The sequence below is a fragment of the Phasianus colchicus genome, unplaced genomic scaffold (assembly GCF_987193195.1).
Source record: "Phasianus colchicus unplaced genomic scaffold, bPhaCol1.hap1.1 HAP1_SCAFFOLD_51, whole genome shotgun sequence".
NCBI classification, from domain to species: domain Eukaryota; kingdom Metazoa; phylum Chordata; class Aves; order Galliformes; family Phasianidae; genus Phasianus; species Phasianus colchicus.
In genome coordinates, this window is record NW_028325229.1 from 546,772 (window position 1) to 571,563 (window position 24,792).

Genomic DNA, 24,792 nt, shown 5'->3' on the forward strand with positions numbered 1-24,792 from the left:
GTGGCCAATTCTTGAAGGGAGGATATAAAGTGGAGGGGGAACGGCCGTTGACGAGGCTGGATAGTGACAGGACAAGGGGGAATGGTTTTAAACTGTGGAAGGGGGGGCAGAATTTGGTTAGATGTTAGCAGTTCTTCCCGCGGAGGGTGGTGACGTGCTGGAACAGCTTGCCGAGAGGTGGGGGATGCCCCATCCCTGGAGGCGTTCTAGGCCAGGCTGGATATGGCTCTGGGCAGCCCGGTCTGGTGGTCGGCGACCCCGCACATAGCAGGTGGGTTGAAACTAGACGACCTTCAATGCCCTTTTCAACCTAGGCCATTCAATGAGTCTTTGATTCTACGATCTTCCATTCACAGGTGGAAATCTGGACAGCTTCCCAGCCCCCTTGCCGAGAGCTCCACCGCGGTCACCACCGTTGGCTGCACCTTCCCCTCTGGAGCGACGCGAGCATCGAGCACTACGGAGGTGAAAAGAACAGCGCACGGAGCGTTACGGGCTGAGCGCAGGCAAGTAGTGCAGGCTGGGCTCCAGCCCGGCTCTCAGGATCTGCTGCCTGTGGAGCTCACCAGGGGAGCTGCCGCTTCAGCTCCAGCTTCTGCCGGTTTCTTTCCGCTGTGCTGGCAAAAGCCTCTTGCTGATGGAGGTGCGGCTCCAACCTTTGGAGCACCTGAGCCACTCGTGGGGAAAGGAGGCTGCAGCAGGAGGAGAAAGTCATCCCTTGGGCTCTGCTGAGCCCCCCTGCCTCTCCCCTCACCCAGCCCAGCATCCCCGTGCTGCCGCGTGTCCCCACCCTTGCACCCCGCCAGAGTTTTTGGCCGGGCCGTGCCTGTCCCCGAGCTGCAGGGTCACAGATGCCCGAGTGCCTCAGGCAGCCAGCAGAGCCCGCACACACTTACTCAGCATGCAGTGCCAGCTTGGTCGCTGTTCCCATTTTACTTCCCAGCAGAGGATCCACATCCTTCCTCCACCTCCTCTCCACTTGCTGTCCCCTGGGCTGGGCTGGAGGATGCGGAGCACGCATGCTCTGCCTGGCCATCAGCTGCCAAAGAGGAGACGCTGTCAGCAAAGTGGCTGGGAGCACGGGGCTGTTTCTCAGAAGCCCTCTGTCAAGGGCCCTGCAGCAGGCCCCGGCAAGCAGGAGACTTGGCCCTGCCAGCCCACGGCTGCCCGCCGCCCTTCCCTTCTCCCTGCAGGGCTCTCCCTGCGAGGTGCCAAGCTCTCCTCCCAGGGAGGAGCAGGCCAGCCCCTGCCATGCTGCACGGCGCCTGTCCCACTCCCCACCCCCTCAGTCCTGCTGAGCTCGCAGCCTGGCTCAGAGGATGGCGGCTGTTGCCAGCAGGCTCGATCCCTGACAGTACCTGGGGTGGACGCTGGTCCGCCCCTACGCTCCAGCCTTCCCACACCGCCCTTTCTGCCCGTGCTTGCTCTACTTGCTGCTGGTGCATGGGCCACGTGCGGTCTACTTCTTTCCACAATGCAGACACTTCCCGGAGCTCCTGCAGAGACACAGCAGCATACAGGATCAGCCTCAGCCCCTGGGACTTTCCTTCAGCTCCACGCTCCTGCTCCTCGCCTCTGGCAGCCGGTCAGCACTGTTTTGTCCCTGAAAGACCAGGGGCCCTAAAGGCAGGACGGGATCCGCAACTTGTAGCAAACGTGGCTCAGAGGTCGTATTCCACTCTCATGGCCCCTGCTCAAAATCAGAGTGCTGTGGCAGGTGGCAGGCCAGGAGGCGAGAAAAGATAGGGAAGGTGTGCAGCACCCTCCATCTACTGAAGAGGAGCTGAAGGAGCGGGTAGAAATGTGAAATGATGGCACCCCAAGGGCTGTGCTCCAGGTCACTGCACACACAGAGGCTTTTGCTTCCCTCCCTGTGGAAGCACTCAAGGCCAGGCTGGGTCAGGTTTAGAGCAACCTGGTCTAGAGACAGGTGTCCCTGCCTACAGCAGGGGATTGGAACTAGGTGGTCTGAGTGGCCCCTTCCAACCCAAACTTCTCTATGATTCTACCATTCTGTCATTTGTGCAGTCTCAAGCAGCACAGTCCCCGTAGCAAGGCAGGGCCGGTACCTGCAGCACCCTCTTAGACTCCTCTGTGGCAGGGAGTGCAGTGCTGGTCTGGGCAGGAGTAGATGCTTCCTTCTGTCCCGCTGTCTTCGTCCTGCGGGAGCTGCCTGCACATGGCGGGAGCGCGCTGCAAACAGACACAAGAGGAGTCTGCAGGAGCCCAGGGCACCTCAGTCTCCCCCCGTGCTCCCACAGCTGTAAAGATGGGCTCCGGTGCAGTGCGGAGAGACCCCTGAAGGGAGAAGAGCTTCTGCCATCAATGGGGATCAGCATTCAGCTCCCCCAGGGATCGGGGGCCAGGGTGGAACATGAAGCTGGTGTGTCTGCCTCGAGCAATTGTGCCACGTGCTTGCCATCCCTGGAGAGAACGGCTCCCACTGGGACACGTGTGTCAGGAGCCTTTCTGGGTGCTGAGAGCTGGCAGCTCCAAAGGGGAGGCTACTCCTACACGAGCACACGCATCTCCTTCTTCTTTTCACCCAAGGCTCTCACCTGGCAGAAGGCTCCTTCGCCACATCTTTCTGCCTTGAGCTTGGCTTGCGCTGCAGCAGCATGGAGGGGGGAAGTGTCTTCCGCCTCTGCAGCAGCCTGCCGGCAGAGCCCCCTGGAACCAAGACAGAAAGAAGTTCTTCAGAGCAGCCCAACGGACACAGCACGTGAACCTGGATCCAGCCACCCGGCACGGGACAGGGCCCACCTCCCTACAGCTGGGACCCGTTCCCTCACCTCTACTCATCTTCCGCTCTACTGCAGCTTTCTTTTCCGCGGCAACCTCTGCTCTGCTCTTTTCCACAGTGAGCTGAAACCTGGAAACAAAGAGTGACAACCCTTGAAGAAGGATGACCTCCTACCCATGCAGCTGTTGGCGGTATTTATCTATGTGCTATGCAAAGCGTGGCATCCTTTTCCTTCCTGGCCATGCCAAACCAGCACACGTAGCCCAAATTCCTCTGCACGTGCAGTCCATTCTCTCTGATGAGAATCGGGACAGCTTGGGCACCAGTAACACAACCATGATTCCCAGGAGCCAGACTTTCCAGGATTTCTACCCAACTGGATGCCGAGCACGGAGACCCAGCAGGGCACGTCTCAGAGGAGGAGGTGGGAAATAAGCCTGTCTCCTGGCCAGCTAAGTGCTGCAGAGGAAATGCGCTCACCTCGGGAACACCCGGATCCCATGGGCGGTGGTCTCTGGCCCGAAGTCAGCAGAATCTTCTGTCCAAAATCTCTGCAAAGGGACACAGACCTGCTGGAGGCTTGCCAAGGCCATTTTTTCATGGCTCTTCTTGACAGGAAGCAAGCCTGGCTCCCATGCCAAGAGAAAGCTGCTCTCCACCAAAGCCTCTTCCGTGAACATCAGAGCTTTGTTCTGCTCTGAAGGAGCAGGATGGCCAAATAGAGAGGCTGTGCAAGAGCACTGCCAGGCTTTCTGCAGGGGCAGAGATCCAGGAAATCTCTTTGCTAGTGGAGAAAGCCGTGGGGACAAGCATTGGACTGGCCTGCCACATCCAGGCTGGCCAGCAGTGATCTGATGGCGCACCCTCAAAACCTCCTCAACTTACAGTGCGGAACAGAGAAAGGACGGTGGCATTGCTTTCCAGCGTTGCAATGCAGCTGCAGAAGAACCTCATGAGGAGGAAGTCGTCTTGGCACGTCATAACGCCGATGTTCTTAAAGACAAATGAGACGGGCTCCCTGTTCCTCAGGAGGTGACAGTATAAGAGCACGCTCTCTCGCACGCAGCGCAGCACCACGTTCAGCGGGACGCCGGAGGCTCGCGAGAGCTGCCGGTAGTTGAGCGACTCAATCTTGACATCGTCTGCAAGGAGAAGGCACAGCCTCACTGCCACAGCAAGCCACATTCCCATGCAACATGATCGTGACCAAATCCCATAGAAAAGGTCTTTCGGAGAAACAGCTCTTGAGCTGTGGTTCCTTCGGGATGAACTCACGCTGTACCCCGAGCTTTGCAGACAATTCTCTGCTGCTCCCGGCCATTTCCAGAGAGCAGGGATAACACACCCAGCCAGACGTGGGACAGGAAGGGGAAGGTGGCTGCTGCCTTCTCACCAGGGATGATGTCATTGGGTGACTGGAGGTCCTGCAGCCACAGCACCCCAATGTCCAGCTGGAAGACAGGCCTTAGCACCGAAACTGCCTCTTCTTTGCTGTGGAATTGCTCTCGGACCCCAGCAAAGACCCCGAGCCCCGGAACCAGGACTCCCTGCACGGGGAAAAGACAGAAAGGCTGACGAGTGTGTACTTTAGGGGCGGCAAAAGCCACAAACATCAAGAGCATGGGGTCACTGCTCTCCGCCCTCCCCACTCCTGATGGACAGCAGGGTGAGATGGGGCTCTCTGGAAAGCTTTGGAAAAATCTGTGATCCCTGCAAGACAGTCACCTTCGCATAGTATTTCCCAACATCCTTTGGCTAGAGAAGAGCCCGGGCATTTACAGCACAGGGCTTAAGCCTGGGACTTATTCCCAAGGACATCCTTGGCATAGGGCCAGAAAAAATCCCCCACCCATTTCTCCCTTGGCTCTCCCCGTTCTGATCACAGGGCAGAGCAAAGCCCCTGCGTGTGCCGAACGTTTGCTCAGGGCAGCTCTGGCCTTGGGTTTCCCTCCCAGTTGGCCAACAGGCTGCTCTGGGCACCCGGCTTGGGCTCAGAGTGCTGCTCAGTGTGGTGCTCAGGGAGGGACTGCTCTGTGAGGCCCACACTCTTGGCGGGACTGAACCTCTCTCCAGGGCAAGGGCCACCAGCATACCAGCCCACCTTGTCCAGCTTCATCTGTTCCAGGATGTAATCAGACACGGCATCCCAGACCGCCACAATCTCTGCAAAGGAAAGAAAAGACATGTCATGCTCCAGGACAGCCTCTTCACAACTGCTTGGCAAGCTCCTCACACAGACAGTGATCGATACAGGCACACGCACACACCCCAGAAAAGCACCGCCATGGCTAGCGGAGCTGGGCTTTGCTCTGATTTCAGCCTTATTCAGGGCCCCGAGGGGAAACGGGGACATAGGAAACCTGTGGGACACAGGATGCCTTTCCTCCCAGAGCAGGAACCTACGGAAACACCTGTAGGTGTGTTCTCCCAGGGAAACCTGGTCTTGGACTGCCCTATCACAGGGGACTGAGCATGCCTAAAGGAACCTGGGGGCTCTGGGCAGCTCTACTATTGGGACCTGGCTGCCACGTGGTCCCCAGAAGAGCTGGACCCTTGGGCAGGGCTCTTGCAGCAGCCCCCAGCCATGCCCAGCCAAGCACAGAGAGCAGGAGCTGAGGCTTTGGACAGCTAACAGCCCCGTGCGATGCCTTGGGAAGGGAGTCCGGAAAGCCTTACCTTTGGTAGAGAGTTCCAGCAGCGTTGGGAACGTGTAGACCAGCTCCGAGCTGAGGCTCACAGTCCAGCAGCCTTCCATGTCGCTGGCCGACAGCCCTCAGCTCAGAACTAAGGATGCCCTCCACAAACAAGGCTCCTCAACCAACCAACAATTCTCCGCAAAGTGCCCCTGCTCCTCCACGTGTCAACAAAGGTCACCCAGTGCAGCCTTGCTGCCCCTGAGCCAACTCCTGACCGCAGAAGGACAGAGCCCCTGAGCAGTGCTGCAGCAGCGCCCAGGCCTTGCAGGGAAGTGCTGGCACTGATGCTGCCCTGCGGAAGATCTCCTTGTGATGCAGCGCATCGCACTGTGACATCAGCCCGGGTCACCTGGAGCTCTGTTGGGTCACTGGCATGGAGAGGAGATCTCCTCTTCCAGGAGGAGTTCCAGTTAACTTACTGAATTCTGTTATGAAAGAACGCAAGCCTAACTTTAATGGCTTAGTAAGAGAAGTTGTTTCACGTCTGCTTAATAAACAAAAACCTGTGCGTTCACAGGCACACACACACCTCACGAGGTTGAAATATCATTATTGACAGTCACCGTGGTTTACTCGGCAAATGGCACGAGAACTTGCCACGTGTCATACAGGCTGAAGCTGGTGAGCTGCTGGCGACGCACAACGATGATGACACTGCATCACGGCTGTGCCACGCTGATGTCACATGTGGTCTCCTCTGGTGGTGGCACAGAGTTCACCACCGTGTGTGTCCCCGTCCTCGTGGCAGACAATGATGGGCACCAGAGGGCTCCAGTGTCACTGAGTCCGGCTGTAGGCAGGCCTGGAGGGGTGACAAAGGACAGCAAGAGGCTCAGAGACAGCACGGTGACAACGCGGGGCCACCAGTGCCTACCTCTGTGTGGTGATCACAGCACAGGGAATAATGTCATCCAAGGGATGGTGACACACGAGTGATGGCGACACCGGATGACGGTAACAACAGTGACAGCCAGGGATGGGGACACTGCATCACGGCTGTTCCACATCGAGGTCACCCTGTGTCACGGTGTTACCTGAAGACAGTGACACTCGATGACACCCAATGGCATCCAGTGAAGGTGATACCCAACGATGGTGACACCACCAACCCCATGTCACACCCCACGTGTCCCCCAACTGTCCCCAGCCCCCCTCCCTGTACCCCTCCTCGTCACCTCTTCAATGAGGATGGCACCGCGCTGCAGTTGTGCCACCATGGCAGGGGGGACAGCTTGGGACAGTCATGGACAGCCAGGGTGACAGCGACACCAGGCTCCAGGAGCTGTAGGACGCTGATGGGGCTCTCGAGGTAGACGGGTTGGTACGGCCCCAGATTCCATGGTTACAGTGACAGTGTGGACTTCGGGACAGGCGGTTGTCCCGGTGCTGGCATCCGGTGCTGGGACCGGGGGGGGGGGGGGGGGGCAGACAGGTGGACCCTGGGGTTCAAAACGGGGGAGGCACAGAGGGGAGGGGTGGGCACCTTCGGCCCACGGAGCCGAGCGCGTTCCACCGCCGCCTCCTCCTCTCCCTCCCTCCCTCCGCCGCTCGGGCGCGTAGCGCTTCCCCACGCCGCTCTTCCTTCCCTCCACCCCCTGCCGCTCCTCCCTTTTCTCCCCCCGGCCCCCTCCGGGCCCCGTCCTCCCTCCCCACCGGCTCCGCTCCCTCCCCCGGCTCCCGGGGGTCTAGCCGAGCTGCCCTCCCCCTTCACCGCCCCTACCCGGCACCGCGCCCCTTTCCCCGGGCCGTGCCGGGGATTACGCGCAAATCGCCTCGGCCTTAACCCTGTTTGCGGCCGCTCGGGCTGTCGGGGAGCTCCCGGGGTGTGCGGACGGCCCTTCACGCCGCCTCTCCGTTGCCCCGGACCGGACCGGACCGGGCCGGCGACCCCCGGCCCTCATCGAGCGACCTTCGAGCTCGGCGCCCCCTAGACTCGCAGGAGGGGCCCGAGGGGGTGAGAGCATGAAGGGCAGCCCTACTGAGCAGCCCCTTGCCCCCGCTGGGGGATCTGGGCTCAGCAGCTGGTCCCGCGTATAGGGCGAGCACTGCGATGTAGTCCTTCGAGGCATGGGTCGGGACGCGATCCGTGGCTGGGACGTGGGCTGGGACATGGGCCCTGCGTTAAATGCAGAGCAGAGATGGACACCGTGTGCATCCGTTCATGGGGGCACCACGCCTTAAGGAGCAGCACATTTCTCTGCCCTCCACCAAGCCTTTTATTGACACACTGAGTGTTTACTTGGAGGCTTCTCAGTTTACGAGTTACCAGCATACCCTTGAACCAGCATACCAGCCAACGTCTCATGGCTCTTCAAGTGGAGCTCATGTCTCCTACAAACTCAACCCTTTCACTGATTGTTTTTTTCCTCTTGCTGTACAACAGCAGGGTATGTGAAAGAGCAGAATTTCAGAGGAGATAGGAAACAAAGCTCCATCACCACGTGAAGCCACGCTGTTCTTTTCTCCAGCATTGCTGTGTTGCTTTCGTTCCAGCCTGCCCTTTTGAGTTCACAGCTGCCAGGTTTGATCACAGAAAGTAATCACTGGGTTGTCTACTTGGTAAGTGCAAACATCAGGAAAGCAGTTGGAATTCACAAGAATAGAAGAAAGGAAATTGCATTGCTAATATTTAAAGATATAGTCATTTTCTTTGTGGTTTTAGGCTTTCATACAGAGCATTAGGATACTGCAAACTGAGGGTAGTTTGCAAGAAGTAGCAATTTTTGCCTCTCCTGCCCTCCCTCTCAGTAAAAAGGTGAAGTACCTTCTGTATTTTACTAAGCCTACTAAGTTAAAGTGGTGCACCACTAACTCAAGCCCAAAGAAGTGCTGCAGTGGTATAGCTCATCGGGAGACTGAAACTGCTGCAGCTCTTCCAGCAATAGAAAAAAAGAACTATTTTTGTTGACCGTGAGTTTATGAGTGGTCTGTTGTTGAATTGCTTTTGTTGAAGGGTTGTAACCTCAGAAGGGAGCAAGCCAGATGACTGACAGCAGGTTACTTTTTTGATGATGGTGAGAAATTGCATGTGGTTGTCCGAGGATGTTTGGTCTCCTTCCCTTTACCCCCAGGTGAGAGATACTGCTAAGGAATACCATCCTACAAAAGCCTGTAGACTAAGAATTGGTGTCAGAGTCATATTAGCTCCCCTACTTACCACGTGATGCACTGGATAATCACACGACTGCTGTTCTGTATCCTTTGACATCATCCAGCCTCTGTAGCCATGGCCATGCTTTGTGGCAGAAGTGGTCTGCTATTAAATATTTGTCATCCTTGCACCCTGCTGAACCACAAAAGCCAAAAACAAGAAACAAGACTCTTATTTAAGCTACTTCTTCAGCTCCAGCCCTATACATATTCTACTACCTTAAAGTTCAAACCGGTTCTTGGTGTCCCTTTTGCCCCATTTTTTATTTCATATGCCTTAAATCTTACAGCTGTGACTAGATAGATAGACAATTTTGTTCACCTCATTTCATCCCCTGGAGTTCAAAACTTAGTTTCCATTAGTGGAAAGCTAGTATAGGCCCCTGAAGACTACAACAACCTACTTAAGCTTAAGGTATGTTTCAAGGTCGTGTTGGATAAGGAGGAAAGAAATCAGCTCCTACTAGCTAATGAAAACTGCAATGTCATTTCAGATCAGGCCTGCCAGTTTGGGCTCCAAGATGCCAAATTTGTTTTTTCACTTCTTTTTGTTCAGGGGATAGATTCAAACCTGCTGACAAGCCTGCCCTTAGTGATTTCCCCTCATGTGAGCTTTGCTCACCCTATCTGAGAGCCCCATTTTACAGAGACCAAGGTCTGTGCACTGCTTGACAGAACTAACTGAAAATCACAGGCCAAGTACTCCTCTAAAAACATGTAATTCTGTCAAAGCAGACATGGAATTTGAGGACAGGTGTCAAAACCACAGGATTATTTATTTATTTCTTTGTTTATTTTTAGGGGCATGCTGCTGTGTTTGCAGAGGGGCAAGAGAACTGAAGGCAAGGGAACTTAAGTTGAGGAGGTGCTGCCCACTAAAATAAACCATGGCACCTGTCCCCTGAAGGAAGGGGGTGGTGGTCTGGGAGGAAACCTTCCAGAGGTCTACGGTTGAACCAGATGATATTCATGGCCTTTTCCTACCTTAACGATTCTGTGAGTCCAGAATTCAGAGAGCAATCTTCACAGCTGGCCTGGGAGCAGGAAGTGAGCATATAGCTGGTCTGCCAAACTGCATCAAAACATCTCCATGAGGGGAGATGGAGTTTGTTTCATTTCATCCTGGTTTTTTGACTTCGTTCCAAGTTGTGTCTTTGTGTGTTGTTTTTATTTTCTTTTCCTTCAAGTTTTTCCACTTAGTCTAGATGTTTGGGTTTGAATTTCTCAGTAGTCCGCTGTATACGCTGCGTTCAAAGATGTCTCATATCCTTCTGTCTCTTCTGTTCCCTGCCCTTAATGACTCAGTGAGAACTGGATCAACAGAGTGAATGCTTCATTATTGACTTTTTTTTTTTTTTTTTTTTTTTTAAACATGAAACGCATTGAAAATAGTAACACATGCCTGCCTTCTCTAAGCAAAATATTTTGGCTGTGTTGGACACGCTGAAACATACAGATTTTGAATTCAATGCAAATGTTTTGTTTAGACATTGACAACAAAACCCCCATCTCTTGAAGTACTTCCATTCTTCATGGAAAACAAACAAACAAACAAACAAAACAACAAAAAAGCCTTTCCATTGAAGAACTTGCCATTTTCTTTCCCTAAATTGAGGCAGGAAGACCTTAAAACAATGATTTTTCTTCATATTTTTTTTTTCCAGCATTGCCTTCAGCATGTACCATATAAAGAATATATGCTAATGTTCATCAACTGATGCTAGCATCAAATTTCCTTCTTTTCTTGGCACATAATACGCACGCCTACTTTGAGTAAATTCTTCAAGGAAATGTTGCTCATTCTCCTCATAGTAGATATGCCAGTTGGATTCTTTTCTGTTAAGTAATTTTGGATGACATCCAAAGGTAAGGTTTGATCAACGGGGTAACGGGGTAGTTCCTGCCAGACAGATAGGTGGTAACAACCCACAGGAAATGGATTACAAGCAGAGAAAAAAGCACTTAGTTTTCAACCCTTCAGATAGAGCCAAAGTAACACAATGGGTTAAGGAACACATTTAAAACTAAAGGTATGTTTTATTATTGGCCAAATCCTGATACCTGTCTTGAAGCCCGCTCCTTTCTCTTTGTGAGGGCATTCAGACAAAATGCTGTAGAAGTTCTGGATTTCTCCCACTTCACAGTGTCTGTTGCTTGGGAATATTTCGTGCAAGGAACCTGAAAAAATGCTTTCGCCCACACTTTCTTCACAGGCTTTTTCCACCTTGTGCTTTTTCTTGTCGTTATTATTCCTCTTGTTACTGTAATTGCTGCTTCTGTATGTATCTGTACAAGACAGGATGCTTTTAAACAGTTCCCCACTGTTTTCAGTGTCACAAGGTGGAAGTTATTAATGCAGCTGGCAGGAATGTGTCTGTTGCCTTAGGGAAGGGCTGCAGGAAGCAAGAAATTGCAGTGAGAAGAAAGCCCTGCCCTCAGAAAAGAATTTTAGTGAAGGACCAGCAGAGGTATGGAGGGACAACCCACCTGCCACTTCATTGCCTTCTTCTTGTTTTACTTCCCCTTCTCAGTATTTTTTCTCAGATGTTAGCATCTCCTACTTTCTCTGTTGTTCTACTGACTTGATTCGGAGATATCTAGCAGGAGGTTGATGTGTTTCTCATTCAGTATTGTCAGGGCATTAGGAAAAGTATTAACAGCAGGTTGTGTGTTTATGGCCTCAAGTTGTGCCAGGAAGATTCAGATTGGACATTAGGAAAAATTTCTTCTTCAAAGGTGTGGTTAGATGCTGAAATGGGCTGCCCAAAGAGATGGTGGAGTCACCTTCCCAGGAGGTGTTCAGAAAACATTTAGATGTCGTACTGAGGGACATGGTTTAGTGGGGAAATATTGGTGGTAGGTGGATGGTTGGACTGGATGATCTTGAAGGTCTTTTCCAACCTTGGTGATTTGATGATTTGATGATGATGAAGAGGACTACAGTGATCAGAATGGGGGAACTGGAAGGGGGAAAAAGGGGAGGGGAGGCGCAACCCCGGGGGTCACACAGAGCGACGGGGGAGGTTGTGGGCGACCAGTGGCGGGGGGAGGGCAGGAGGGCAGTGAAATACACGGGGCGGGGGAGGCGGGGAGACACAGGGCAGCTGCCCCCGCCGAGCGGAAGCCCCGAGCGCCACAGAGACCCCGCGGGGCCAACGCAGAGCGGCACGTGGCCCCCAGCCCCCTTAACCCCGGCCCCGCCCCGGTGCCCCCCCCGAACACCCACCTGTAGAAGCTGAGGCGGCGCTCGGAGCCCCGGGGTGCGCCGCCCCACTTCCGCACGGCCGCCTCCTCCTCGGGTCGCGGGGCTGGTGACGTCACCCAGCGGGGACGGCGCGGCGCACGCGCTGAGGCGCTGTCGCCACGGGGACGCCATCACGCATGCGCTGTCGCCGGGGGGGCGGCTTTACGCGCTGCAATGAGGGAGGGCGCGCCGTCTCCACGGCATCAGATGGAAAACGGCGCTTGGAGACTGCAGCTGCGGGGCAGCAGCTCAGCACAGCGCTGCCGATGACTGGAGCCGAGCGAGAAGCGGACTCCGCTGGGCCGGACTCCGTGCCGGGCTCGAACGCGCCTCGATCCGCGCGATCGCTCCCTCTCTTCCGGGGCTGCCCGGCTCAGCCAGGAGCCGCTCCCGGACACCGGGCGGGTCCCGCCTCTCGCGGTCAGCCGCCGCTTCTCGCAGCCCGGCAGCGCCTCGCCGCAACGACGGAGGACGGCTCGGTTCCCCCTCCGAGGACAGCCGGATTCTGACGGGGGACGGACGGGGCCGGCGGCGGTGCCCCCGCGCCGCCTTCCCCCGACCGCGCGGCGTCCCCGAGGGCGGCGGCGGGGCAGCGGGGCAGCGGAGCGGCGGAGCGCCGCTTTCCCCGCACGGAGCCCCGCGGCTCCTCCATCCCGCCGGCGCCATCGGCATCACCATGGCGGCGGCCCCGCGTCCGCAGCCGCCATTGGCGGAGAGCCCGCGCTCGGCCCCGCCTCCTCCGCTCTGCCATTGGTCGGTGCGCCGAACGGGGCGGGCGCTCCGCGCGGGGTCCTTTCTGTCCGCGGGCGCGCCGTCATTGCGACATCACCGCGCGCGTTCCCATGGCCCCAGCCCGGCTGCCCTCGCGATGCCTGCCGTCGTGCGCCCGCTCCGCTTCCGGGGCCTCGGCTGCGGCTGCGGGAGGAGGGCGGGGACGTGGGGGACCTCAGCGAGGCCGGGCCCGCCCCGCCCCGCTCCGCCCCGCCCCGCTCCGTGCGGGCCTTGCTGGAGAGCGGCGAGCGCGGGCTGGCGGCCGCCGGCAGGTGGGGGAGCGGGGCGTCCGGGCGGGCGGCGCGGCCCGGCGGTGGCGTGGGGAACCCGCTGGAGACGAGCGGCTCCGGGGCACCTTGGCGTCCCGCTGCAGGCGGCGGTCGCGGTGCCGGCCCGAGGCCGGCGCTGTGCGGGGCGGGGCTGAGCGCGGGGCGATCAGCTGCTGCTGCTGCTGCTGATGCTCGGCCGGCTTCTCGGCCGCCTGCGCAGGGCGCTGCTGGCTCGCGTTCAGCCGAGCGTCGGCCCGCAGCTCCGGATCCTTTTCCTCCACGCGGCCTTCCGGCCGCTCTGCCCCAAGCCCGCAGCGATGCCTGGGGTCGTTGTGACCAAAGTGCGGGACCCGGCGTGTGGTGGTGTCGAACCTCGTGCCGTTGGCATCAGCCGTCGATCGGCCTGACCGGAGCCCTCTGCAGGGTCTTTGGAATCCTTAGGCAGATTATAGGCGGATGGCGTAGCTGAGGGGCGATGGGAGACAGGGAGGGGAGCATCCTGCCGTGCCACCGGCAGCCCGGGGACCACGTGCTGTGGGTGCCGGCACGAAGCTCCTCCATCCGTCAGCACGGGAGCTGCGGTTCTGGCTGCAGCGGCAGGAACTCAGCGCAGCCCTGCAGAGAGCGGTCCGGCAGCACGAGAAGAAGATGACGGCCGTGGAGTGCGAGAGCCTCAGCAGCGTCTGCAGCCCGCGAGGAGCTGAGCGGGGCTGGTAGGAGGAAGCTGTGGGAGTCCTGGGGAGGGACTCCCAGAATAGCAGCGTGAGTGGCAGGATCAGCTGCTTCCTCCTGACACCGTTTCCTTTGAGAAGCCAGTCCCCATTGTCACATCTGTGGGGTTGCACAGAACGCACAGGCATGTGGTAAGTTTAGGTTGGATATCAGGACAAACTTCTAAACAGTAAGGGTTGTTGAGCACTGGAATGGGCTCCCTGGGGAGGTGGTTGAGTCACCATCCCCAAACATGTTTAAAAACTGTTTGGATGTGGTGCTCCGGGACATGATTTAGAGGAGGGTTGTTAGAGTTGGGGTACTTTGCTCAGGTCATGGTTGGACTCGATGCTCTTGAAGGTCTTTTCCAACGTGAGCGATTCTGTGATTCTGCAGGGACACAGTGTGTTGGACTGCTGTTTGTTGCAGAGCACCAGCACAGGGCAGGACTGGGGACTGGGAAGATCACAGAAGATCGCAGAAACACCAAGGTTAGAGAAGACCTGTAAGATCATCCAGTCCAACCGTCCACCTATTACCAATAGTTCTCACTAAACCATATCCCTCAACACGAAATCCAAACGTTCCTTGAACACCTCCAGGGTCGGTGACTCCACCACCTCCGTGGGCAGCCCATTCCACTGCCTGACCACTCTTTGAGAGAAGTAGTATTTCCTAACGTCCAGCGTAAATCTCCCCTGGTGCAGCTTGAAGCCATTCCCTCTAGTTCTGTCACCAGTTACATGAGAGGAGAGGCCAACACCCAGCTCACTACAACCTCACTTCAGGTAGTTATAGAGAGCAATAAGATCTGCCCTGGGCCTCCTCTTCTCCACACTAGCTGCTAATGGATCGCTCCATTAATGCAAAATTGCTGTAATTAAGAGCAGGTAAATGCTCCTGCACAAGACTGGGCACTGAGACCTTTGTGTCTGTCAGTGATTCTCCAGCACGTTCTGTGTTAGCTGCACGGGGCTGCTTTCCTTTCTAGGGCCTGGGAACAGATGACAGCACTCTGATCAGAGTGATGGTGTCCTGCTCCGAAAAAGGATCTTTTTAGATCTGCTCTTCTTACCTGTATCCTCTCTTCTTTTCTGCCCTCTTTCTTCTCCCCTCTCGTTCATCACTCTTCTCCCCCTTACAAGCTCCTCTCTTCCCTTTTTCCTTTGTTCTGCTCAATCTTTTCTCTCCTCTCCTTCTCTCCTCTCCTCTCCTCTCCTCTTTGTTGGCAAGAGGGCTCCGAGCTCCCTTGCTGGTGCGGAGAGGCTCAGACTCCCTTGCTGGTGCAGAAGGAACGATGAAGGACCTTTACTGAAGATGCTTACAACCTTTTATACCCGTGCAACAGCAACTTACATGTAGGAAGCAGGAGCCTCGTGTGTGTTTACGTCTGGCTCAAGTTACTGCTAAGTTTCTTTACTCATTAGCAAGATAATGACTTTCTTTATCCCACATCTCCCCCTTCGCTATTAAGAGAAAAAGAAGCACGGTTCAAAAACAATCCTAAAAGTAGCTAAACTAAAATTAATACACTGAACAAGGATGGGTTCTGTAGAGTACAAACAGCAGTCCATATTAACCAGTTCCAACGATTCCAATTCTTATGATTCCTTGGTGACACAGTTGACAAAGTGCGTCTTGTCGCTGTGAGTCCAAACCACTGATGAAAGTGCTGTGGTCATGTTACAGCAGATGATGAGACGGATGGCCAGACCCCCCAGATTCGCATGAGCACCCACTGGACACCCCAGGACTCCTCTGGGACATCCCCAGACCCTTCTGGATGACTCCAGGACCACTCAGACCCACATGAGAACTCCCTGGACCCTACCAGACCCTGCTGGGCCATTTCCAGATCAGCCCAGGGACTCCTCAGAGCTCTTGGGCCCATAGTGGGAACTTCCAGATCCTTCCATGGTGCCACAGGACCAACCCGGGGACTCCCTGGACATCCCAAGGTCACAGAATCACAGAATCGTAGGGGTTGGAAGGGACCTCCAGAGATCATCGAGTCCAACCCCCCTGCCAAAGCAGGATCCCTACACCAGGTCCCTCTGGGATATCTCCAGACTCTTCTGGTTGAGTCCAGAAGAGCCCCCTGGAGCCCCCAAACCTCTCTAGGATGTCTCATGCAGATCCTTCTGCATGATTCCAAGTGGGGATAAGAGGGGATAAAGGAGGGTGTGGGTGGGGTGAGAAAGGGGTCAGTGGGACTTTTTTGGGCTGGAAAGGGGGGTTGTGTGGAATCTAGGGGGGGAAGGTGTGAGTGAGTGGGACTGCTGTGGGGTGGAAAGGGGTTCTGGTGATGGAGGGAGGGATGGAAGGGAAAAACTGGGGAGTTGTGGGGAGCTTCTATAGAGTGTAAAAGAAATAATTAAAAAAATATATATATTAAAAAAAAAAATAGGAGGACCCTGGGAACTACAGGCCAGTGAATTCTCACCTCTGTGCCTGGGAAGATCATGGAACAGATCATCCTGGATGACATGCTTGATCACATGAGGAAAGGGCGTGTGATCCGTGACAGCCAGCACGGCTTCACCAGAGGAAGGTCATGCTTGGCCAGTCTGGTGGCCTTTTATGATGGAGTGACGGCATCGGTGGACAAGGGAAAGGCGACCGATGTCATTTACCTGGACTTGAGCAAGGCCTTTGACATGGTCCCCCGCCACATCCTTATCTCCAAACCGGAGGGATGTGGATTTGATGGGTGGACCACTCGATGGATAAGAAACTGGTTGAAAGGCCACAGACAGAAGGTGGTCATCAATGCCTCCATGTCCAGGTGAGGCTGGTAATGAGTGGCTTCCCCCAGGGGTCTGTCTTGGGATCGGTGCTCTTTAACATCTTTATCAATGACATCGATGACGGAATCGAGTGCACCCTCAGCAAGTTTGCTGACGACACCAAGCTGAGTGGTGTGGTTGACACGGTTGAAGGAAGGGATGCCATTCAGAGGGACCTCGAGAGGCTAGAAAGGTGGGCCTGAGTGAACCTGATGAGGTTCAACACAGCAAAGTGCAGAGTTTTGCACTTGGGCCGGAGGAATCCCAGGCATCCCTACAGACTGGAAGGAGCGGTCCTTGAGAGCAGCCCTGTGGAGAAGGACCTGGGGGTCTTGATGGATGAATTAACATGAGCCAGCAGTGTGCCCTTGTGGCTCGGAAGGCAAATGGTATCCTGGGCTCCATCAGAAGAGGGGTGGCCAGCAGGGACAGGGAGGTGATTGTTCTTGGTTGTTCCCCTCTTGTGAGGCCCCATCTGGAATACTGCGTCCAAGTGTGGAGCCCCCAGTACAAGAAAGACAGGGAGCTGTTGGAGAGGGTCCAGAGGAGGGCCACGAAGATGATCAGGGGACTGGAGCACCTCCCCTATGAAAACAGGCTGAGGGAGTTGGGCTTGTTCAACCTGGAGAAAAGAAGGCTGAGGAGCGACCTCATTGCAGCATTTCAGTACCTAAAAGGAGCCTAAAACAGGAGGGGAATCAACTCTTTGAAAGGGTTGATGACTGCAGGACGAGGGGAAATAGTTTGAAGTTGAGGGAGGGGAGATTTAGGTTGGACGTTGGGGAAATTCTTTACAGAGAGAGTGGTGAGGTGCTGGAACAGCTGCCCAGAGAGGTTGTGGATGCCCTGTCCATCCCTGGAGGTGTTCAAGGCCAGATTGGATGGGGCCCTGGGCAGCCTGGCCTAGCATTAAACAGGGAGATTGGTGGCCCTGCATGTGGCAGGGGGGTTGGAGATTTGTGATCCTTGAAGTCCCTTCCAACCCTGGCCATTCTGTGATTCTGTGATTCTGTGATTCTGTAAAGGGGGTCTAGGGCAGAGAGTGGGGGTTGTGGGGGGATGACTGGGGGGAGGAGAATGAAGCTTCCATGAGTGGAAAGGGGGCCTGGGGGAAGGAGGGAGGGGAGAGCTGGTGGTTGTGGGGGGCTACTATGGGACATAAGGGGGGTCCTGTTAGGGAATATTGGGGGTCAAAATGGGGGAATGGACTCTAGAGGTCAGGAAGGAGGGCATGGGGGGTACAGGGGACTCTATGGATCAGAAAATGGGGTCAGGAAGGAGGGGGGCAAACTGAGGGGACTGGGGGATGGTAGGAGACTATGGTTCAGAATAGGGGAATTAGAGTGGGGGTATTTGGGGGGACAGGGAATTCTGGAGGTCAGGTAGAGGGGACTGGGGGGGGGATGAATCTGCGGGACAAAATGGGAAGACGTACGGGGGGGGCGGGAAAGGGGACACAAGGGATCAGAGTGGGGGACTGAGGAAGGAACGGGATGGGAGGGGGCCAGGCATGGGACCCTGGGGGTCAGAATGGGGAACAGGGGCAGACACTGGTGGAGGAACAACTGGGGAGGGGTGGACGAGGACTCCATCGATGAGAATGGGGGAATTGGAGGTGGGGACAGGGGAGAGAGTGGAACCCCAGGGGTCAGACTGAGGGACTCCAGGGGTTGTAGGCGACCCGTGGTGGAGGTGGGGGGAAGGCAGTGAAATACCCTGGGTGGGGGACGGGGGGCACGGGGCCTGAAGCCTGAGTGGGGCTCGAAGGGCAGTGGGGGGCGAAGAAGACCGGGAGAGTGGGGGGACGGAGAGCCCTCAGGGATCTCCTGGGGAGGTGGGAGAGCAACTCGGGGGAGGGCAGAGCTCCAAGGATGGGATGCAACAGGCAGGCATCAAGATACTCCCCTCGATCCTCCTTCCAAGCGTCTCTCTATGCAATTATCTGGATATTTCCAACCATACAAACACCATAATCCTCAAAGGAAGAGGAGGGATTGATGTGGGGTGCTCTGTTCGGCAGCAGGGATTAGCACATCGGTTTAAGAACCAACGTGTGAGTTTAGCAAAAGGAACCCATGAGCGATAGTTCCGAAACTTTCCGTTTCGGCTTCAGGGGGGAGAACAGCCTCGTTTCTCCTCCGGAACTTCGCACGGGGACACAAATGAACGCTTCTCCCTTCTGCCTCGATGACTGTGCCTCGCAAGAAGCCTCGATCGCCGAGGTTCGCTGCTTCGGAGCTGTTCCAGCCAGAACCGCAGCGACCGACCGCGAGGTACGGGGGTTTTCGCTCGGTCCCCTCACCCAGGATCCCCGAGACAACAGAGCGGCCGGGCAGCTCTGGCGAGAGCGGCTGACGCGGCGGGGACGTCGCCAGGGCAACGGCTCTGCATCCGCGCCCCCGCCGAGAAGAAGCCTCTGGGAGGGCAGCCTCGCGTCGCTGCCCACCACAGACGGAGAGGAGGAGTCGGGCTGTGAGGATCAGGCGGGCTGTTTCAGCGAGGAGAAACCGTAAGCCGCCCGTACGCGGGACTACACCGCAAGGAGGGTTGCGATCGCTGTCGGTGAGCGGTAAGTGCGGGGGCTCCCGTTAACGAGCCGGCAACGGGGCGAGGGCAGAGCCAGCAGTACCGGCAGCGGGGCGGGGCTGATCAGTCACACCCCATTAGGCTATCGAGTAGTGTTAGTGTGCCCCCAGATGGACCCCTGGGGGACAGCGCTGGTGACCGGCCTCCGCCGGGATGTGGAGCCACTGACAACAACCCTCTGGCTTCCACCATCCAGCCAATTCTCTATCCACTCGAGAGGCTGCTCCTCAAATCCATCTCTCTCCAATTAGAGATAAGGATATGGGGCGGGACCATGTCAAAGGCATCACACAAGCCCAGGTGCATGACATCAGTTGCCCCTCCTTGGACCACCAGTGCCGGCACTCCCAATGTAGAAGGCCACCAGATGGCTCAGGCACGATCTGCCCTTGGTGAAGCTGTGCTGGCTGTCTTGGATCGCATCCTCATCTCGCACGTGTCTGAGCATCTCTTCCAGGAGCATCCACTCCAAGATCTCCTTGTGCTCAGAGCTCTGCCTGGCAACCATCTGCCTTCCTTTCCCCTGTTCTGGATTTCCCTTCCAGCTGTGTTCCCCGTGAAAAGGCAAATGGTTTCTCACTGTACAGCTGTTCCAGTCAAGCTTAATGTGGCCTTCAGACTGCCAGCTCAAATCTTTGTCTCAGTGCTGTCAGAGAGAGAATGTAAATGTTCCCCTTGTGGACGGCAGTGTTGGTTTGAAACTCCCTGCCTACAGTTACAAGCAAATCCACCTTTGCAGAGCTCCTGGCAATACAGTTCCCAGCTGCAGGCAGGAGTGCTCACAAGCCCTCTGGGGAAAGGAGAGGCCTTTCAGAAGCCCTCATGTTCCCTATGCCCCTGCCTGCTCCTCGTCCCCACAGAGCTCCCCTGCGGTTCTCCCACGGAATTTCTGTTGCTGGGAGGGAGCTATGGGGATACGAGGGGACACATCAATTCTTCTGCACAGGAAGTGTGCACGGCCAGCAGAGATGGCTGCCGTCCTGGGAATCCGCTCTTGGAGAGCATGGGCCTACCGGGCCTTGGGAGCAGCTCTTGTTGCCACCCAAACTCCTCTCTCAAAGCACGGCTCCATCACATTAGTTGATGGCAACAGACACGACACCAGCAGACCGACTGGAAATAAGGCCAATTTATTTTTATTGGGAGTACTGCGTCCAGGGCTGGGGCCCCAGTACAAGAAAGACGCAGAGCTTTGGATCGAATCCAGAGGAGGGCCACTAAGATGATCAGAGGGCTGGAGCACCTCTCCTATTGAGAAAGGTGGAGGGAACTGGGCTTGCTTAGTTTGGTGAGGAGAAGGCTCCGGGGAGACCTCATTGTGGCCAATTCTTGAAGGGAGGATATAAAGTGGAGGGGGAACGGCCGTTGACGAGGCTGGATAGTGACAGGACAAGGGGGAATGGTTTTAAACTGTGGAAGGGGGGGCAGAATTTGGTTAGATGTTAGCAGTTCTTCCCGCGGAGGGTGGTGACGTGCTGGAACAGCTTGCCGAGAGGTGGGGGATGCCCCATCCCTGGAGGCGTTCTAGGCCAGGCTGGATATGGCTCTGGGCAGCCCGGTCTGGTGGTCGGCGACCCCGCACATAGCAGGTGGGTTGAAACTAGACGACCTTCAATGCCCTTTTCAACCTAGGCCATTCAATGAGTCTTTGATTCTACGATCTTCCATTCACAGGTGGAAATCTGGACAGCTTCCCAGCCCCCTTGCCGAGAGCTCCACCGCGGTCACCACCGTTGGCTGCACCTTCCCCTCTGGAGCGACGCGAGCATCGAGCACTACGGAGGTGAAAAGAACAGCGCACGGAGCGTTACGGGCTGAGCGCAGGCAAGTAGTGCAGGCTGGGCTCCAGCCCGGCTCTCAGGATCTGCTGCCTGTGGAGCTTACCAGGGGAGCTGCCGCTTCAGCTCCAGCTTCTGCCGGTTTCTTTCCGCTGTGCTGGCAAAAGCCTCTTGCTGATGGAGGTGCGGCTCCAACCTTTGGAGCACCTGAGCCACTCGTGGGGAAAGGAGGCTGCAGCAGGAGGAGAAAGTCATCCCTTGGGCTCTGCTGAGCCCCCCTGCCTCTCCCCTCACCCAGCCCAGCATCCCCGTGCTGCCGCGTGTCCCCACCCTTGCACCCCGCCAGAGTTTTTGGCCGGGCCGTGCCTGTCCCCGAGCTGCAGGGTCACAGCTGCCCGAGTGCCTCAGGCAGCCAGCAGAGCCCGCACACACTTACTCAGCATGCAGTGCCAGCTTGGTCGCTGTTCCCATTTTACTTCCCGGCAGAGGATCCACATCCTTCCTCCACCTCCTCTCCACTTGCTGTCCCCTGGGCTGGGCTGGAGGATGCGGAGCACGCATGCTCTGCCTGGCCATCAGCTGCCAAAGAGGAGACGCTGTCAGCAAAGTGGCTGGGAGCACGGGGCTGTTTCTCAGAAGCCCTCTGTCAAGGGCCCTGCAGCAGGCCTCGGCAAGCAGGAGACTTGGCCCTGCCAGCCCACGGCTGCCCGCCGCCCTTCCCTTCTCCCTGCAGGGCTCTCCCTGTGAGGTGCCAAGCTCTCCTCCCAGGGAGGAGCAGGCCAGCCCCTGCCATGCTGCACGGCGCCTGTCCCACTCCCCACCCCCTCAGTCCTGCTGAGCTCGCAGCCTGGCTCAGAGGATGGCGGCTGTTGCCAGCAGGCTCGATCCCTGACAGTACCTGGGGTGGACGCTGGTCCGCCCCTACGCTCCAGCCTTCCCACACCGCCCTTTCTGCCCGTGCTTGCTCTACTTGCTGCTGGTGCATGGGCCACGTGCGGTCTACTTCTTTCCACAATGCAGACACTTCCCGGAGCTCCTGCAGAGACACAGCAGCATACAGGATCAGCCTCAGCCCCTGGGACTTTCCTTCAGCTCCACGCTCCTGCTCCTCGCCTCTGGCAGCCGGTCAGCACTGTTTTGTCCCTGAAAGACCAGGGGCCCTAAAGGCAGGACGGGATCCGCAACTTGTAGCAAACGTGGCTCAGAGGTCGTATTCCACTCTCATGGCCCCTGCTCAAAATCAGAGTGCTGTGGCAGGTGGCAGGCCAGGAGGCGAGAAAAGATAGGGAAGGTGTGCAGCACCCTCCATCTACTGAAGAGGAGCTGAAGGAGCGGGTAGAAATGTGAAATGATGGCACCCCAAGGGCTGTGCTCCAGGTCACTGCACACACAGAGGCTTTTGCTTCCCTCCCTGTGGAAGCACTCAAGGCCAGGCTGGGTCAGGTTTAGAGCAACCTGGTCTAGAGACAGGTGTCCCTGCCTACAGCAGGGGATTGGAACTAGGTGGTCTGAGTGGCCCCTTCCAACCCAAACTTCTCTATGATTCTACCATTCTGTCATTTGTGCAGTCTCAAGCAGCACAGTCCCCGTAGCAAGGCAGGGCCGGTACCTGCAGCACCCTCTTAGACTCCTCTGTGGCAGGGAGTGCAGTGCTGGTCTGGGCAGGAGTAGATGCTTCCTTCTGTCCCGCTGTCTTCGTCCTGCGGGAGCTGCCTGCACATGGCGGGAGCGCGCTGCAAACAGACACAAGAGGAGTCTGCAGGAGCCCAGGGCACCTCAGTCTCCCCCCGTGCTCCCACAGCTGTAAAGATGGGCTCCGGTGCAGTGCGGAGAGACCCCTGAAGGGAGAAGAGCTTCTGCCATCAATGGGGATCAGCATTCAGCTCCCCCAGGGATCGGGGGCCAGGGTGGAACATGAAGCTGGTGTGTCTGCCTCGAGCAATTGTGCCACGTGCTTGCCATCCCTGGAGAGAACGGCTCCCACTGGGACACGTGTGTCAGGAGCCTTTCTGGGTGCTGAGAGCTGGCAGCTCCAAAGGGGAGGCTACTCCTACACGAGCACACGCATCTCCTTCTTCTTTTCACCCAAGGCTCTCACCTGGCAGAAGGCTCCTTCGCCACATCTTTCTGCCTTGAGCTTGGCTTGCGCTGCAGCAGCATGGAGGGGGGAAGTGTCTTCCGCCTCTGCAGCAGCCTGCTGGCAGAGCCCCCTGGAACCAAGACAGAAAGAAGTTCTTCAGAGCAGCCCAACGGACACAGCACGTGAACCTGGATCCAGCCACCCGGCACGGGACAGGGCCCACCTCCCTACAGCTGGGACCCGTTCCCTCACCTCTACTCATCTTCCGCTCTACTGCAGCTTTCTTTTCCGCGGCAACCTCTGCTCTGCTCTTTTCCACAGTGAGCTGAAACCTGGAAACAAAGAGTGACAACCCTTGAAGAAGGATGACCTCCTACCCATGCAGCTGTTGGCGGTATTTATCTATGTGCTATGCAAAGCGTGGCATCCTTTTCCTTCCTGGCCATGCCAAACCAGCACACGTAGCCCAAATTCCTCTGCACGTGCAGTCCATTCTCTCTGATGAGAATCGGGAAAGCTTGGGCACCAGTAACACAACCATGATTCCCAGGAGCCAGACTTTCCAGGATTTCTACCCAACTGGATGCCGAGCACGGAGACCCAGCAGGGCACGTCTCAGAGGAGGAGGTGGGAAATAAGCCTGTCTCCTGGCCAGCTAAGTGCTGCAGAGGAAATGCGCTCACCTCGGGAACACCCGGATCCCATGGGCGGTGGTCTCTGGCCCGAAGTCAGCAGAATCTTCTGTCCAAAATCTCTGCAAAGGGACACAGACCTGCTGGAGGCTTGCCAAGGCCATTTTTTCATGGCTCTTCTTGACAGGAAGCAAGCCTGGCTCCCATGCCAAGAGAAAGCTGCTCTCCACCAAAGCCTCTTCCGTGAACATCAGAGCTTTGTTCTGCTCTGAAGGAGCAGGATGGCCAAATAGAGAGGCTGTGCAAGAGCACTGCCAGGCTTTCTGCAGGGGCAGAGATCCAGGAAATCTCTTTGCTAGTGGAGAAAGCCGTGGGGACAAGCATTGGACTGGCCTGCCACATCCAGGCTGGCCAGCAGTGATCTGATGGCGCACCCTCAAAACCTCCTCAACTTACAGTGCGGAACAGAGAAAGGACGGTGGCATTGCTTTCCAGCGTTGCAATGCAGCTGCAGAAGAACCTCATGAGGAGGAAGTCGTCTTGGCACGTCATAACGCCGATGTTCTTAAAGACAAATGAGACGGGCTCCCTGTTCCTCAGGAGGTGACAGTATAAGAGCACGCTCTCTCGCACGCAGCGCAGCACCACGTTCAGCGGGACGCCGGAGGCTCGCGAGAGCTGCCGGTAGTTGAGCGACTCAATCTTGACATCGTCTGCAAGGAGAAGGCACAGCCTCACTGCCACAGCAAGCCACATTCCCATGCAACATGATCGTGACCAAATCCCATAGAAAAGGTCTTTCGGAGAAACAGCTCTTGAGCTGTGGTTCCTTCGGGACGAACTCACGCTGTACCCCGAGCTTTGCAGACAATTCTCTGCTGCTCCCGGCCATTTCCAGAGAGCAGGGATAACACACCCAGCCAGACGTGGGACAGGAAGGGGAAGGTGGCTGCTGCCTTCTCACCAGGGATGATGTCATTGGGTGACTGGAGGTCCTGCAGCCACAGCACCCCAATGTCCAGCTGGAAGACAGGCCTTAGCACCGAAACTGCCTCTTCTTTGCTGTGGAATTGCTCTCGGACCCCAGCAAAGACCCCGAGCCCCGGAACCAGGACTCCCTGCACGGGGAAAAGACAGAAAGGCTGACGAGTGTGTACTTTAGGGGCGGCAAAAGCCACAAACATCAAGAGCATGGGGTCACTGCTCTCCGCCCTCCCCACTCCTGATGGACAGCAGGGTGAGATGGGGCTCTCTGGAAAGCTTTGGAAAAATCTGTGATCCCTGCAAGACAGTCACCTTCGCATAGTATTTCCCAACATCCTTTGGCTAGAGAAGAGCCCGGGCAT

The 24,792-nt window shown here is 56.6% G+C and overlaps 3 protein-coding genes across 18 annotated transcripts in view; 1 reads left to right on the forward strand and 2 right to left on the reverse strand.

Annotated features, from left to right (window-relative positions):
* On the reverse strand, nt 1-12,423 carry LOC149911932 (uncharacterized). Of its 8 annotated transcripts, none has more exons than XM_090133065.1 (16): nt 11,816-12,423; nt 8,597-8,722; nt 6,615-6,838; nt 5,969-6,473; nt 5,420-5,885; nt 4,845-4,906; nt 4,137-4,290; nt 3,629-3,885; nt 3,224-3,294; nt 2,793-2,872; nt 2,559-2,670; nt 2,070-2,193; nt 1,359-1,496; nt 897-1,039; nt 567-692; nt 1-457 (listed from the first exon to the last, which is right to left on the reverse strand). In XM_090133065.1, exons 5-16 carry the CDS (start codon nt 5,496-5,498, stop codon nt 337-339), a joined length of 1,467 nt encoding a protein of 488 aa, XP_089989191.1. In that variant the 5' UTR covers nt 5,499-5,885; nt 5,969-6,473; nt 6,615-6,838; nt 8,597-8,722; nt 11,816-12,423; the 3' UTR covers nt 1-336. The 8 variants fall into 8 exon arrangements, with proteins under 8 accessions (XP_089989191.1, XP_089989190.1, XP_089989187.1 ...); XM_090133064.1 differs by having other exon boundaries at nt 8,597-8,725; XM_090133061.1 differs by lacking the exon at nt 11,816-12,423 and adding an exon at nt 9,574-11,797.
* Nucleotides 11,971-20,721, forward strand: LOC149911933 (uncharacterized). The gene is made up of 4 exons (XM_090133034.1): nt 11,971-12,144; nt 12,275-13,736; nt 15,274-18,939; nt 20,631-20,721. The coding sequence occupies exons 1-2, from the start codon at nt 11,971-11,973 to the stop codon at nt 13,340-13,342; spliced, it is 1,242 nt and encodes a 413-aa protein (XP_089989160.1). The 3' UTR covers nt 13,343-13,736; nt 15,274-18,939; nt 20,631-20,721.
* Nucleotides 20,077-24,792, reverse strand: part of LOC149911934 (uncharacterized) — a 12,616-nt gene continuing 7,900 nt past the window's right edge. For all 9 annotated transcript variants that reach the window (XM_090133047.1, XM_090133046.1, XM_090133043.1 and 6 more), the window contains 10 exons: nt 24,411-24,564; nt 23,903-24,159; nt 23,498-23,568; nt 23,067-23,146; nt 22,833-22,944; nt 22,344-22,467; nt 21,633-21,770; nt 21,171-21,313; nt 20,841-20,966; nt 20,077-20,731 (listed from right to left, as the gene is read on the reverse strand). In XM_090133047.1, coding sequence (XP_089989173.1) covers nt 20,611-20,731; nt 20,841-20,966; nt 21,171-21,313; nt 21,633-21,770; nt 22,344-22,467; nt 22,833-22,944; nt 23,067-23,146; nt 23,498-23,568; nt 23,903-24,159; nt 24,411-24,564 — 1,326 coding nt within the window. In that variant the 3' untranslated portion in view covers nt 20,077-20,610. The remainder of the gene's footprint in view (nt 20,732-20,840; nt 20,967-21,170; nt 21,314-21,632; nt 21,771-22,343; nt 22,468-22,832; nt 22,945-23,066; nt 23,147-23,497; nt 23,569-23,902; nt 24,160-24,410; nt 24,565-24,792) is intronic.